The sequence below is a fragment of the Nothobranchius furzeri genome, chromosome 15 (genome assembly GCF_043380555.1).
Source record: "Nothobranchius furzeri strain GRZ-AD chromosome 15, NfurGRZ-RIMD1, whole genome shotgun sequence".
NCBI lineage: Eukaryota > Metazoa > Chordata > Actinopteri > Cyprinodontiformes > Nothobranchiidae > Nothobranchius > Nothobranchius furzeri.
This window is the reverse complement of record NC_091755.1, coordinates 37,403,459-37,419,553: the sequence shown is the minus strand read 5'-3', so window position 1 is coordinate 37,419,553 and position 16,095 is coordinate 37,403,459. Positions and strand designations below refer to the sequence as shown.

Genomic DNA, 16,095 nt, shown 5'->3' with positions numbered 1-16,095 from the left:
CTAAACTTTCAAATAACCCTTCAGAATGTATCTCAAAACAATGCTGTATCCTGTTTACACCTCCAACACTGTGGTGGATGTTCATTCATTCGTTCGTTTATTAATAAAGCAACTTCCCGTCACTCGTTAAGGCGGCCCATGATGCTGAACACGATAAGATACAAGCAGATAGAGACAATAAAGGATAAAGGAGCAGTGCAACAGTGGGGATTTGAAACATGAAGGCCCGTCACAATCGGACAGCAACCTTAACAGGAAGATCAGGCATCCAAGAGAATGACACATACTTAAAATCCTGCTTAAAGAGCAAGTCACCCCCTACCAGAGTCTAACTCCACTCCCACTTCATGTTTGAAAAATGCAACAAATGATGTCGCCTGGCAGACCGAGAGGGCGGAGCCGCTAACAAATACACACACATACAGGCTCACGACAGCATTGTGACATCATAATGCACCAGTTTACATCATAGCATACCTCTTAGCCAATAGCGGTGGCAGATTTAAATTCAAATACAGTGCAGAGTTTTTACCTGACAAACGGCACAACACTGCCAGTTTTAGGCAGAATATTAAAATTTTAACTAAGATGCACTGAAGTGCCAAATTATTGACGACACGTGTCTGCAGCACGATTAGACACTCGTTTATTTAGTTTATCAGCAAAAAAAGTAGATTTGGGGGTGACTTGCTCTTTAACTCACAAGGGAACCGAAGAAGTTCAGTTGCCTTCATCTGAACCTCTTTGGATTCCCAAGTCAAGTGGATGGGCTGATATGAGCAGGGTCTATTTCTGTAAAAGCTCGATCCCCTTGACATTTATGCTGGGACCTAGATACCGCCAGCAAATGTTTCTCGACAGAGCAAAGGGATCTGGAAGGAGCATACTTCTCCAGAAGTGCTGAAAGGCAAGCAATTAAAATACAAAAACATCACACTGCATATTCTTGTGATTCATGTGAAATCAGTTCATTATGTTTGCATGGTGTATTAGCTCTATGTGAATGATTCAGCTACTAATGCACCAAATCACAGATGAATATCTGCAAGACTATCAGACGTTAAGGCAGCCATACTGAATTGGATCCACAACATAAGTTAACCAGTTGATCCTCCAGTAAGAACTCTGAGGCCCTGTCCACACGTAGCCGGGGATCTGCCAAAACGTAGATATTTTTCTACGTTTTGGCCTGTCGTCCACACGAAAACGGAGTTTTTTCACACGAAAACGGATCTTTTTAAAAACTCCGGCCAAAGTGAAGATCTGCGTTTTCTCCGTTTTGGGTGTCTGCGTGTGGACAGACAAAACCGGAGTTTTAAGGTCCGCAACGTCACTTTCCGCGACAGAAAAATGCTGACATCACGTGTGCGACCCGTGTTTACACTAGCCGACATCATGGATGCCCTCAGAGCTGCGCTCGCTTTATCAATTGTCCAAGCGCTTTCTGCTTGTTTGTTTTTGCAAGCGGAATTACTGCTCCTTGCGGAAGACCACAGACGAAGGACGAGGTTAAGAACGGGGGAAGTACTGCCGCCTACAGGTCTGGCATGTCCTGAACAACGTATTTATCCGGGTACGTGTGGACAGAGGTTTTTTTTTTAAACGAGGTGGTGTGGATGCAAGTTTTTGGAGGGGCGAATATTCATTTTTTTAAAAAAAAACCTGTCTACATGTGGACTAGGCCTTAGGCCCTGTCCACACGTAGCCAGGGATCTGCCAAAACGTAGATATTTTTCTACGTTTTGGCCTGTCATCCACACGAAAACTGATCTTTTTAAAAACTCCGGCCAAAGTGAAGATCTGCGTTTTCTCCGTTTTGGGTGTCTGCGTGTGGACAGACAAAACCGGAGTTTTAAGGTCCGCAACGTCACTTTCCGCGACAGAAAAATGCTGACATCACGTGTGCGACCTGTGTTTACACTAGCCGACAGCATGGATGCCCTCAGAGCTGCGCTCGCTTTATCAATTGTCCAAGCGCTTTCTGCTTGTTTGTTTTTGCAAGTGGAATTACTGCTCCTTGCGGAAGACCACAGACGAAGGACGAGGTTAAGAACGGGGGAAGTACTGCCGCCTACAGGTCTGGCATGTCCTTAACAACGTATTTATCCGGGTACGTGTGGACAGTTTTTTTTTTACACGAGGTGGTGTGGATGCAAGTTTTTGGAGGGGCGAATATTCATTTTTTTAAAAAAAAACCTGTCTACATGTGGACTAGGCCTTAGGCCCTGTCCACACGTAGCCAGGGATCTGCCAAAACGTAGATATTTTTCTACGTTTTGGCCTGTCATCCACACGAAAACTGATCTTTTTAAAAACTCCGGCCAAAGTGAAGATCTGCGTTTTCTCCGTTTTGGGTGTCTGCGTGTGGACAGACAAAACCGGAGTTTTAAGGTCCGCAACGTCACTTTCCGCGACAGAAAAATGCTGACATCACGTGTGCGACCTGTGTTTACACTAGCCGACAGCATGGATGCCCTCAGAGCTGCGCTCGCTTTATCAATTGTCCAAGCGCTTTCTGCTTGTTTGTTTTTGCAAGTGGAATTACTGCTCCTTGCGGAAGACCACAGACGAAGGACGAGGTTAAGAACGGGGGAAGTACTGCCGCCTACAGGTCTGGCATGTCCTTAACAACGTATTTATCCGGGTACGTGTGGACAGTTTTTTTTTTACACGAGGTGGTGTGGATGCAAGTTTTAGGAGGGGCGGATATTCGTTTTTAAAAACCCCGGCTACGTGTGGACTAGACCTGAGAGTTTTATTAAAATCCACCCAGTCATTCATGAGACTATTTGCAAACAAGCAGAAAACATCTTCACTCTGTCAGCAGAAGGGCTTAATGAATGAGTGACTGAACAAAGAGAGACAGCACGTGTCAGAGTTGGAGAGGTCAGTAAGTTCTCACATGTCAGTGTGGTGCTGTGTCACCATAATGGGTCACAACAGCTTCTGCTTGTTGTCTGAAGGCAGGCGGAAGGACTCATGAGATGATAATAGAGGAGATTCACAGTGGAGATTACAGCCGGTCATCTGGGCAGAGTCGCCCCATCCTGTCTGGTTAGTGCTGACGTGATGCGGTGCCAGTTCCAGCCTCCCCCAGGTCCAGAGCAGGACATGGGGGATCTGGACTGTGTCTGGGGTCTCACTCTCTGGGTGAACGGCCATTAGAGTCTCTCATCATGAGTATGTGCATTTTTCTGTGTCATTTAAGTTGATGACAAAATGGTGGGAGTAGCAGAGGAAAGGTGGACAGAGCAAAGTGACAGGGGCTCTGGTTTCTCCCAGTCTCCTCCTCTCGAGTCCTCTTATCAGAGGGGAAGCGGAAGTGGACGGGTGGGGGGCTTCGAGTCACTTTGACCCAATTAGTTAGGCTAATTAAGAGGGTCTGTGTCCTGCGGGTCAGAGCTCAAACGCACCACCAAGCAAGGAGACCTCTGACCTCGTTTTGGTTCAACTACACAAGAAACCCTGCAGAAATATATTACGGTTTTATCTAAAATTGATTGTGTAAAAAAAGTGAAATAAGACCCTCGCTATTGCTGCGGTGTTTAACAGCCAGTCCTGGCAGGGAAAGGACTACAGCAGCAGCAGCAGATGTCGTTGGTGTAACAGCTGTTTGTCATAGCCACATCTTCATGCAGCTATCCGTGTACCGAGTGCTGTATGACAGTTCGACTGTGATCCAGATGTCAGAGCTGGCTCCAGCGCTCCGATCGCCTCCTTCAAAGTCTTTCAAAAATACGAAGGACACTCTGAGAGCCCTGGGGACCAACCTTGACTGCAAGGCCCCACAGCTTATGCATGACATCACTTCGCTGTGGTCTTCAGCCAACGTTGGTGGATGCACAGCACATTTTTAATGTTACAACAAAAAAAACTATTCGAACTGGAGCAAAGCAGTAGTGTCTAATAAAAAAAAAGCTGCTTTAACAGGCCTACAAAACACCCAGAAGAGTTTTCTCCCCGTTCTGCTGTGTGGAAAATTAATGTAGGCTTTAAATTATCACCACATGTGAAGCAGCAGCTCCTCTATGAGTTTGATTTGTGTTATTTGAGTTGGTCTCCTTCTCTTCTCCTGCGCCAAAACAGTCTGACGGGCCTCTGTCAACACAGTGAAACATGAATCCATTCATTACAGATCCTCGTGGACTTCCCTGAGCTGTGCTAAACAACTTTACCTAAACTGACTCGACTAAACCCTTTTGTCATGACCGCCAGCTCCCTCTATCATACAAACAGGATATTTCTTTGTTGGGTCTGTTTGTTTATTGGTTGCTTATCTCCAGGTAGTCTTCCAAGCAAGACAGCACAAACATGACCTGGAGGAAGGAAGCAGTTTTCCTGAAAAAAAAAAATCCATTCAACACCCCATTATCCTTTTCAGTCCTGACGAAAGGAAGCAAGTAGTTAAAAATGGACCGTTTTACTTAAGGGGGCAAATGAAGACACCAGTTCAGTCAAGAGGAACAGCGACACCTGATCCACGGAAGAGGGAAGAGAAAAGTCTGACTCTAAACATTACATCCGTGTGATGACCTGAGCTTGGATGTAGGACCCGTGAGGACACTGAGCACAGTAAGACGTTTAAAATGTTTATTAAAACAATTCAGGAGTTTGTCACCAACACTGCAGAGAGGGATGGCTGGGTTGTAGTGAGGCGGAAGCGTGGGTCAGAATCAGGGAGACGGCTGAGACGTGGTCAGGTGGAAGCGTGGGTCAGGACCAGAGATGACGGCGAGAGATCCGAGGAGGCAGGCGAGAGCTCGAAGCGAGGGGACAGATCCATTGTCGATAATCTGGGAAATCCAATAGCGTGGTGGGAACGAGGCAGGGGTCCAAAGCAGGGGCGAGGCAAGAATCCGGGAGACAGACCCAGGTCGAGATATGTGAGACAGACGATGGATGGAAGGCTGGAGAATTTACTAGCTGTGGCGTTCAATAATCCGGCACTGGTTGGAGAGCAGGCTGGGTGTTTTATAGCAGAGGAAGCAGGTGTGTGGCATGAGCTGATCTAGGGTTGGGCATCGAGCAACGATTGGAACCGGGACCAACTGTTAGTTTTTCCCGGAATCGTTCAAAGATTTTTATTTCGATCCCTAGTTTCGATTCCAAGAATGCTGACCGGAAGAGGAATCCGCGGCCGAGCTCCATGAAAAATAAAAGTGATCTGTAAATTTCGATCATCACCTTTTCAGAGCTGATCACACCAGCTGTCTGTGTGCAGCACCGAGCCCCCCCCCCCAGCGGCCAAATATAAACAAACGCATCTGCTGAACTTTTACTCCGTAATGTAAGCTTTAAAGCTTTAAAGAACAAACTCTGGACGGTGTGAGGTGAGTTTGTCTCACTGCAGAGATAAAAACACACACGGAGCGCCAGCAGTCAGACGCAGTCACTCACCAACACTTGTGTGTGTGTGTGTGTGTGTGTGTGTGTGTGTGTGTGTGTGTGTGTGTGTGTGTGTGTGTGTGTGTGTGTGTGTGTGTGTGTGTGTGTGTGTGTGTGTGTGTGTGTGTGTGTGTGTGTGTGTGTGTGAGAGAGAGCGTCAGGAGGCTGAACAATAACCTGTAGAATAATTAAAGTCATCGTGCTAGAGCAGCTTTCTCTGTGGTGGACCACACCAGCTTCTGCCACAATCAATAATAATAATAATAATAATAATAATAATAATAATGATAATAATAATAATAATAATAATAATAATAATAATAATAATAATAATAATAATGATAATAATAATAATAATGATAATAATAATAATAATAATAATAATAATAATGATAATAATAATAATAATAATAATGATAATAATAATAATAATAATAATAATAATGATGATGATGATGATAATAATAATAATAATAATAATAATAATAATAATAATAATAATAATGATAATAATAATGATAATAATAATAATAATAATAATAATGATAATAATAATAATAATAATAAAATCACACACAAAGTTGTGAACATTTTAATTTCCTTTCTGAACTATTTCTGTTGAGAGTTTTAATGTTTAAAATATGTTAGATTGTTACTGACAGCAGCCAGGGGCGGATTAACGACTGAAGAAGATCCGGGGCTTAACACACGCACGCACGCACGCACGCACGCACACACACGTGACACGCACTAGTCAACATATATATTTGTCTTGTACCACATAATTTTTAATCTGAAGCTACATATTAAGCATATTCAGGGCAGAGTATTGTCCCTGTTAGTGTTTAGTGTGAGATGATAGTAAATATTCCCTTTCTTTCTCCAACAACTGTACCTGATAGTAAGCTAACTTTAGGCAAACCAGCAGCACAACAAATATTTTCAAATAAGACTCACAAACCTGAGTCAACACCAGTCTCATCAAAGGTGGGGTTCTGTCGTTGTACTTTTGGTCTAAAAAGCGTCCTTATGTCCATCTTCACTCATGCGTTTCAGGCAGAGAGTGCAGAAGAAGCCGGCTGCTGAAGGGCTTCTTCTTCAGTGCAGGCTGTATACAAACTACTGCCAGCTGCTCCCTCTCTGTTGGACTTTGGTACTGCATGTTACTTCCGCGTTTGAGATCCGGGGCTTTTCATTAAAGATTCGGGGCTTCAGCCCAAGTAGCCGGGCCTAACGCCGCCCCTGACAGCAGCTACATTTGTTTCACTTCCTGTTCTAACTGAATGCTGCTGCAGCATGGAGGTGTAGTTCTCAGTCATCCTGGACATGATCATCATGAGAGCTTTAGCTGAAAACAGCTGGACGTTTCTGGATTTGTTGGAGACATTTAGCCTCTCATCCCAGAGGCTTCTTCCAGACTTTGGTTGTGGTCAGAAACAAACACACTGGTTGTGCTGCAAGTCTTTTTCTTTTTTTTCTCCAAAACATGTTTTTGTCAGCTCACTCCCCATGGGGATGGGTCAAATGCGGAGATGAATTTCACCAGTGTACGTTGATGACTATGGGACTTTAACTTTAAATCATGACAGTTTAAAATGAATTGATTGGTTTTTACAAATGCCGGTTGTTTTAGCAACATCTGCCGATGTCATCTCCTGCTGAGTTACAACCAAACAGCATGAGTTAATCCCAAATTCCACTCAGCAACTCTTTACAGTACCTTTACCCAGCGCAGGTACTCTGTTGGTTCTTGAAAACGCCCCGGAAAAAGGTCCTTTTGGCCAGGCTGGTGAAGTGGAGATACACGCAATCCCCAGTTTTGGTCAAATTACTCTGAAGTTCCGATATTGGAAACACACCTACTAGCACCTTAGAGAAGGCTAGAGCTAAAGACATCGCCGTCAGCTCAGGTGCGTAGTGACGCACACGCATCAACTGAGGCGTTTCTCTTTCTCCATTTCCTGTGGAGTGATGCAAAGCAATTTCCCGCCAGACAACTGGGGACATAGTGCCTTGCTGGAGGGTCTGGCCACAGTTAGTCTTTTCGCTGACCCATGATGGTGTATTTTTTATTGTGAACTATTTCTATTGTGTGTGTGTGTGTGTGTGTGTGTGTGTGTGTGTGTGTGTGTGTGTGTGTGTGTGTGTGTGTGTGTGTGTGTGTGTGTGTGTGTGTGTGCTAGCTGTTCCGAATGCACGTTTAAGAAGCCGTGGAGAAAGGGCTTTCTCTGTCTGTGCACCCAAGCTGTGGAACGCATTACCACTGCTAGTGAGGCTAGCACCAACAGCTAGCATTTTTAAATCACGCATGAAAACTCACTACTTCAACCTAGCTTATACCACATAATTATGAACCTCACTTACAACTACATTGTTTAAAAATGGAATGCACAATATCAACTTCCGTATTATTGGGGTTCTTTTTTAAAATGTTTTTCTTATTTTTTATATTCTCCCTGTGTTTTATTGATTTTTAACTGTTAGTTCTAGGAATTTTGTTGTTTTTTTCTTTTTATCTTTTATCTCTGTTCTACATGACTGTCTGACGCCAGTTTAATTAACTAACATTTTTAGTGTACAGCGCCTTGTTTGGTTGTAATGCCTTGGTGAATGCGCTTTATAAATAAAATGGTATGGTATGGTGTGTGTGTGTGTGTGTGTGTGTGCGTGCGTGCGTGTGTGTGTTTCAGAGACTTTTTAACATAGTCAAATTTGTCCCTCGTTCTCTTTCACCCGATCATGCAGTCGCTACCTCCAAACCCACATTCCCCACAATTTCAATCCACCAATTTAAAGTTGTCACGGCTGCCAGCCTTGAGTGAGGAGCAGGAGCCAAGATCATCAAGCTCCAGTGAATCAGCCTGACACCGCCCCTCCTCCTCCTCCTCCTCTCTCCCGGGCTGCTGAGGAGCACACCTGAACTGAATCTACCTGATGAAGCACACACCTGAACTGAATCTACCTGATGAAGCACACGCCTGCATAAAAGGGCTGTGCCTTCAGCAGTCTGGGAGGCAGCAGTGCAGGGGTTCTGCTGCCCTCCTGGGTTTTTTTTTTTTTTGTGTGTTTTCAACCCCTTTCGTTTAGACACATTTGGATTTGTTTGAGTTTTAAACTTTGGTTTGGTTTTTAACTCTTAGTAGAAGTTTGGGATGATCCAGTGGGATCTTTTGTGTGTTTGGGTTTTAAGGTTAACTTGGTTTGTGCAATTTCACTGACTTTGGTTTTAAACACCTTCGTGTGGGTAAAGCTTTTAAAATAAGCTTTTACCAGGTGTTTTAGTTAGTAAATTGTTTGGGACTTTTATCAACTTCGGGCTTTTAGAACACCTTCGTTTCGGGAAACTTTTAATTTAAGTTTCTACCAGGTGTTTTTGTAGTTGATAATTCGTGATGTTAACCTTTTAGAGAGATCATTTTGCTTGTGATTTTAATACCTTTTTGTACAAATAAACCCATTTTAAACTCCTCCGCCAGTTTTTATGTTATCCCCAGCCTTCACATTTTACCATCTCATGTCGGGGACGTAACAAAAGTCTACCATGGGAGGTTGCATGATTGTTGACGTCATCAGACTTCTTCTATGAGATGTTCTTCAATCTGCTCCATGTCTGCTGTTAGATATCTAACACTCGTTTTACATGTTCTCCCAGCACCGTCTCAAACGTGGGAGTAGCAATCACAAGTCTTACCTTCTGTGTCGAAGTCGATGGTGTGACAGTCTGCTTGGCTTAGACTCCACGGGCAGTAGAACACAGACCCTCCCGCTGTAACATTCAACTGCCTTGTGTTGGCTTTTGGTGCACCAACGACCAAACTTGCGCTGTAAAAGAGACACAGGCAACCGTGGTTTGGTTCAGAGGTTAAAAAATAACAAAAGCTCAGCCACTTCACCAGCTGCCAGACCTTTACCAAGGTTTCTGGCTCTCAGCCTGGTGCCTTCCAGGTCTGTTTCCCGGCAGCTTCAAACATGATGCAGTGCTCATCCCGCAGCCAGAGAGCTAGAGGTGATCGGGTTTTTAACCTCTCACGCCACTGCTGAAACCTGCCACTATCACACGAGCACATGTGACCCTAGCAGACCCGTTCTCTGCACTTGAACTTTGTTCAGAGGCACAATGAGAAACACTTACATGGTCACGCATTCTCCCGGGGGGCCATGATTCAACAGGAAAACAAGAGAGCAGACAGGCTAAGTGGAGTCACACTTTTGTTTCTACAGCTGGGGTGCTGAAGAAGTGTCCTTGGAGCTGAGTTGTACGGCTACAGAAAAGGCAGCCAAGCCACTTCAAAAGGCACTAAAATCAGGGAGGCAGTTTACAGGTGAGCACACTGGGCAGAGCTGAGAGATGAAAGGGATCAGGAAAAGACAGAGTGATGATATGATAATGGAGACAATCAAGTTTTGGACTAGGATAAGTGCAGGAAGAAAGATTCTACAGTAGATAATGTGGTTTAAGTGGATGGTTTCACCATTACCTCATTGTGGAACCGCTTGACCCAACAAGCTGCCCAGACGCAGCGCCAGTCACTCTGATCTGGGCAAGGGACCACTGAGACCAGACAATGTCTAGAGCGCTTAAAAGCAGGAAGAGCGCACCCTTTCCTGGCCTAGATTTCCCAATAGTTTACAAACAATTACCTTTAGACTAAACTTAGCATCCTGCCACCCCAAGCTGTGCAACATACAGCCTCGTAACCTACCGTCATTCTTCTCACTAAACTCTTGTTACATTAGGTGAGACAATGCAGGACAAGTTTGGAGATTGTTTGAGGAAAACAAACTTAATCCTAACCCTAGCTACCTCAGATCAGAATGCGGAGGACAAAAAAGTGAGTTGTGTTGGACGGGACAAAAATATGCTGACGTGTTCAAAGAAACAAAGTTATTATCACAAAAGAGTCTTTGAAATGCTCTTATATTTTTCTGGCCTGTCGTGTGTTTAAAAAGTCAGCTCAAGTAAAGACTGCAGAAGAAAGACCAATAACACACATAACAGGAAAGCTTCCTTTATAACGGAAGACCCTGTTGCTCTAGGCTCTAACGTTCAATGAGATTGTTACTATGTGCACCTGTCATTGACAATTCATCCACATCTGTCTGAAGAAAAACACATTTCAAACCCACAAGCACAAATTATACTAACACTTTTAAGGCCTGTGTTTCTGAACAAACTTGAAAAAAAAACAACTTCTATAGAGGAAAAGTAAATGATCTACAAGCACGTGTATGTAATAAAATGACACTGCTTTGGGAAAGATGCACAAGGCTGACAAAAGCAAAAACCGCAGCATTTTATGTTTAATCAGAGCTGAGCGGAGTCCAGCTACAGCTGGTGATGGCAGCTTTTCAAAGAGTCAAAGTTACAGGAAACAGATAAAAAGGTTTTTTCGCTTTAATCAGAAAGTTGGCAGCTGAGGCTGGTTTTTACTGTTTTACACTGATGCATGCAGATGTGCAAATACAAATTCCCCCTCTAATGCGTGCATACACACACAGAGAGAGAGAGAGAGAGAGAGAGAGAGAGAGAGAGAGAGAGAGAGAGAGAGAGAGAGAGAGAGAGAGAGAGAGAGAGAGAGAGAGAGAGAGAGAGAGAGAGAGAGAGAGAGAGAGAGAGAGAGAGAGAGAGAGAGAGAGAGAGAGAGAGAGAGAGAGAGAGAGAGAGAGAGAGCTCCATTAATGAGGAAAAAATTTGCATTTAAGGGGCCTCTTATCTGGGGAGGGTCTGGGTCTCCCAAACACTCCCCTGCTGTTTGTTGTATGTTTTCGGTTTGCTTGGAGTTTCAACATTAGAGCTTTTGTGTTCTTGAATTTAAAGATTCTCCGTCTGTGGCCGGCTACGTGCTGCATTAGAAATTCCTTTGTGTGTGTGTGTGTGTGTGTGTGTGTGTGTGTGTGTGTGTGTGTGTGTGTGTGTGCGCGAGCCATGCAAAGATATTTTATGGGGGGGGGGGGGTCTCTGCTTCAGCTGTTCAGGCGGGCAGACATTCTCATGAGGTGGGCTGAGTTCATGCTGCAGCTCCAGTGAAACAAGACAAGAAGACAAATGTGAAATATCCCAGTTTGGTGCACGCCACAAGAATGATATACTTTAACGAGACATTTCAGTCAATTTGAAGTGAGTAAGTAAAGTTTATTTACTTATCATAGAAAGAAAAATCACAAGGAACAAAATAAATCATAAAGTCATGACATGATCATAAATACAAAACAACAAAACATCCATTTTCTGAACCCGCTTCGTCCACGCAGGGTCGCGGGGGGTGGGGGGGGTGGGTGGGTGGGGGCTGGTGCCTATCTCCAGCGGTCAACGGGCAATCAGGCGGGGTACACCCTGGACAGAGAGCCAGTCCATCGCAGGGCAACACAGAGACACACAGGACAAACAATCGCACACACACACACCTAAGGACAATTTAGACAGTTTAGACAGACCAATCAACCTAACAGTCATGTTTTTGGACTGTGGGAGGAAGCCAGAGTACCCGGAGAGAACCGATGTACGCACAGGGTGAACATGCAAACTCCATGCAGAAAGATCCCAGGCTGGGAAGCAAACTCAGGACCTTCTTGCTGCAAGGTAACAGCTCTAACCACTGCGCCACTGCAAAATATCTTAAAATTAAAATAAAGGTAGATAAGAAAACATTGTACAGATGAAGAAAGCAAAAGATTTAAGTAAAAGCAGCTTTAAATAGTAGGGTCTTCAGCTGTTTTTTTTTAAGTGACCAGACTGCCAATAGCACATTAGGGTAAAGGAAGATCAATCCAAGTCGGGGTGCAACAGCCTGGAAGGAGCGATCACTTCAACTTTTATGTCTAGACTTTGGAGCTTCTAGAGGATTCTGGTTTGTGGAGCTGAGGGCTCGGGCTGGAGCATAAGGCTTTTCAGTAATATAGGGAGGAGCTTGACCAGGTAGAGCCTTGAAATTTATAGTCGGGATTCTAAAATGAACTCCAAAGTTAATGCGTAACCAGTGCAGAGACATCAGAATAGTCGTGATGGGAGTTCTGCTGTAGGGATGTCCTGATAGCATTTTTTTACCCTCGACTCCGAGTCACTTGACTTCGAGAATCTGCAGATAGTCCCGATCCGATTCTTTCAATATATAAAAAAGAATAATGAAAGTGAAGTCCCAGTTCCTGACATTAGCGATGGGACTGCACCAGTAGCTTAAGTGTGTATTGGATACAAATGATGACTATACCGTAGTGTATCTTTATTTGCACGTCTCTCGTCGGCGAAAACCATGATTAAAAAACAAACCATTCCCAAATATATTGAAAAATGAGCTTCCTCCCCTAACTTGCCAAAATAAAATAAACCTTCTACAAATTAAACTGCAGACTGCAGATCCCTGCAGCAGCGCAAGCATTTTAATTGATCTGCTTATTGAAAGCTTTAAGCAAGGTCATTTAAAATAATTCCTTAATATTTCTGAGCAGAGTGGCTGAAAGTGTTTTGAGTTGCAGAAGTTCACACTGGTTCTTTTGCCTAATTAATTCAACAGAGTATTGCAGCAATAAAACGATGTATCATATGTAAGTATCAGTCATTTCAAACACTGAAGAAGTGCATTTCCTTTTCATGTTGAATTTATTGACCCTTTTTGGGTCTCGCTAGATGCCGATAAAACTGTCGTGACCTGGGAGTATCTCAAAGACTGGACTGGTCGGCAGCCGCGGCTGTGCTACAGGCTTCGGCTCCAGAAAGGTCCAAGCTGGACCTCTACACCTTCTGATCTAGACGGGGACTTCCGCCAAGGGTACGTAGACCGGCAGAATGGCGTCTCAATGTGTGTAATAAATCTCCAAGCCTAGCGCAAAACATCATCTTCACTCTCATCAGAACTGATTGTTTCTCCGGATTTGCTGGTTCTGAACAACATTCCACACACACACCATTCTCAGTCTTACCTCACCTTAGTTACACCATACACCTAGTGTTAAAGTTAGTCTAGTTTCATTTGTTTAGTAATAAATCTTTAAACTTTTAAAACTTGAATCTCTCTCTTTTCTTGAAATTAATACAAAGCGTTGCTCAATCCCTGCAATAAAAAGATCCGATCTTCTGACAAAATTTACTTAAAGATCCATTACGGTGATATTTCATACTTCGTGATGTTTCACATTTTATGTTTTCTAATTAAATGCAGGAACATCTTCTCTACAGCTGTTAGAATAAAGCCGGGCGTACACTGTGTGACTTTTTCACTCGTAGCACTCAGCTTCAGCTCACACTGTACGACTTCCTCGCAGGGCAGATCTCACGAGTCATGTGCTCACACTGCACGACCCAGTTCTCGCATGCGACCTGACTGCTCACACTGTACGTCTGGTAGCAACACGTCGGCCCTAAAAATATGCTAAAAATAGCAGTTTTTACTCAACACGTCAGACTTTCTTGCCTTGTCTTGCCTGTTGTCCTTCGGGAGTGCTGCAGGAGGACACACAGGGATTTATGGGGGTTGGATGAGGAAAACGAAATAAAGAAAGTAAATCTGTGTTTTGTGATCAGTTTAATTTGACATGAACACGACAAACACGCTTTCTTGACAATCTTTGTGAGTAAAAAAAACATGTAGAAACAAAAACGAACAGCGTGTGTTATTAGGGAAATAGCGGGCGAGCGGTGTTGATGCAGGATTGCGCATGCGCCGTGAGCGGTTCTGACACGTTTTGGGTCGCAGCTGCTCGCAGCGCCGCTTCAACAGTGCGATACCCTCACGAGGGACGAGCGAAATATTAAACACTCCAGAAGTCCGTGCGACCTCACGACTGCTGATCGGCAGCTGGTCACGTGGTGTTAATCGCCTCTCGTAACCCCCTGTACACTACACGACCGCTCGGCGCAAAACTCGCCCCGATGTCGTGGATTGTCGCACGAGTGGAAAATCAGCTCAAAAAGTGAAAAAGTCGCACAGTGTACGCCCGGCTTTAAGGTGTTAAAAAGAGGAATGCGTAGCAAAGAGAAATATTTTGCTTTCTGTTTGGCCACAAAGAATTAATAAGCGACACTAGACGGTGCTAAAAGCAAGCAGAGGTGCCATGTGTGCCTTTAAACAGAGACAAACCTCTAAATGGCTAAAAAAAAAATCCATCTAGGAGACACATCCATAGACGCATCAGCGCCAGTAGAGATGCGCTAGTTCATTTATTTGCTATATTCAAATTGCATTGAAGAAACAACTGAGTTGTTTTACAGAAGAGATATTTGAGCAATGTCTTCTTGGGGAAATCTGGGAGCTGATGAAAGGAACTTGCAGGTTTACCCGTTTCCATCAGCTGTCACACAGCAGCAGCCACTAATGATCTCCACCACCCAACTGCCACTTAAACATTAATTAGCTACTGGAATTTAATCTGAATGAAAGAGAGGAATGTGTAAACAGCTCCACTAAAACGGAGCGCCGTCTCATTTGAGAGTCAAGCAATCAGAGGAAATTCTACTAAAAGAGTCTCACCGCCACACACTAATGACCAGACTGTAACCACTGTTTTATATGAGGTTGTGAAATGAAGGCTGATGCAGAGCCCTGGAACTTGCTGATGTGACATTATTGTGTGCAGCCACGGCTAATACGGTTTAGGGTGAGGTTACGGACTGAGGTTGTCAACAGGCAAATTCCAAAAAAAAAAACGACTCTCCCGTTTCGCCCAGCACCCCTCCATTCCACTTTTAATTGTCTTCCACCCCAGCTGCAAGGCTGATGTCACTTGAAGACCATTACAACAGCTTTCAGCGAAAAAGAGGGGGAAAAAATCTAAATCACATTTGTTAAGGCTTCCAGTGCCGGCTGCGGCCACCATCTGCAGTCATAAACACAGCTTAGCAAATGCCATGGCGCACAGGCAGAGGAAGAGGGAGGGTGGAAACAGCACTGGTGACCTTCAAAACTCACCATCACCTAAGTAAGCAGGCGCAGCGCCTTGTGGACTTTACACAAAGTTATCAACACGTACTTAAACAATGGAGTGGTTCCATATCAGTGAAAAGAAGCCTGACGCAGAAACCTGACGAGAGCCAGAGGCAGATCCTGCAGTCGACAACTTGGTCGACCGGGAGCAGCAATATGGAAAAAAATTAACTAAATATATTAAAATTGTATTAATATTGTACTGCAGCAATGCTCTCTTGTCAGAGGGTGCCAATTGAGACCGAGATCAGCTGGATGACTGATGTGAGAAACACAAGAAGTGTGTGATGACTTAATCTAGACTGCGTGGAGCCATGCGACCTGTCTCGAGTGGTCTCAAAACTAAGGCCAGACAGAAGCTGTGCGAGTCCTGGTGAGATCATATGAACGGTCATCTGTCCACAAACACACGCTGTCTGCATCTCCGTACAGGAGCACAGAGATGATGAGAGTAACAGTGCATGCTGGGACGGCGTGTGCTGACTGGAGTCTACTGTGCTGAGTAGAGGCCTCGTTTTTTTCTTCACCATCACATGGAACGGGAAGCCCAACTGCCACAACAAAAGGAAAAAGACCCACATGTTGCTCTTAAAGTCTGGAGCGACTCGTGTCCTCTTCACAAATGTATAGAAAATCTGGATCCACACAAAACCGTGCTGAAAAGATAAACTCGGCTTTGCACAGCATCTGATCCCAGAGAAAAAAAAAGAGTTTCCTCTGTGCTCTCAAAAGGATATTACAGTAAAGCAACAGGTGGACTAGAACTGACAGCAGCACGATCTGAGGAATGCAC

General features: G+C 44.2%; 1 protein-coding gene across 1 annotated transcript in view; it reads right to left on the bottom strand.

The window, feature by feature from the left end:
- The window catches only part of itga5 (integrin, alpha 5 (fibronectin receptor, alpha polypeptide)), a 51,702-nt gene that overhangs the window by 30,356 nt on the left and 5,251 nt on the right, over positions 1–16,095 (bottom strand). Inside the window, exon 2 of the mRNA XM_015967079.3 lies at positions 9,077–9,207. Within this exon, the coding sequence (XP_015822565.3) occupies positions 9,077–9,207 (131 nt within the window). The remainder of the gene's footprint in view (positions 1–9,076; positions 9,208–16,095) is intronic.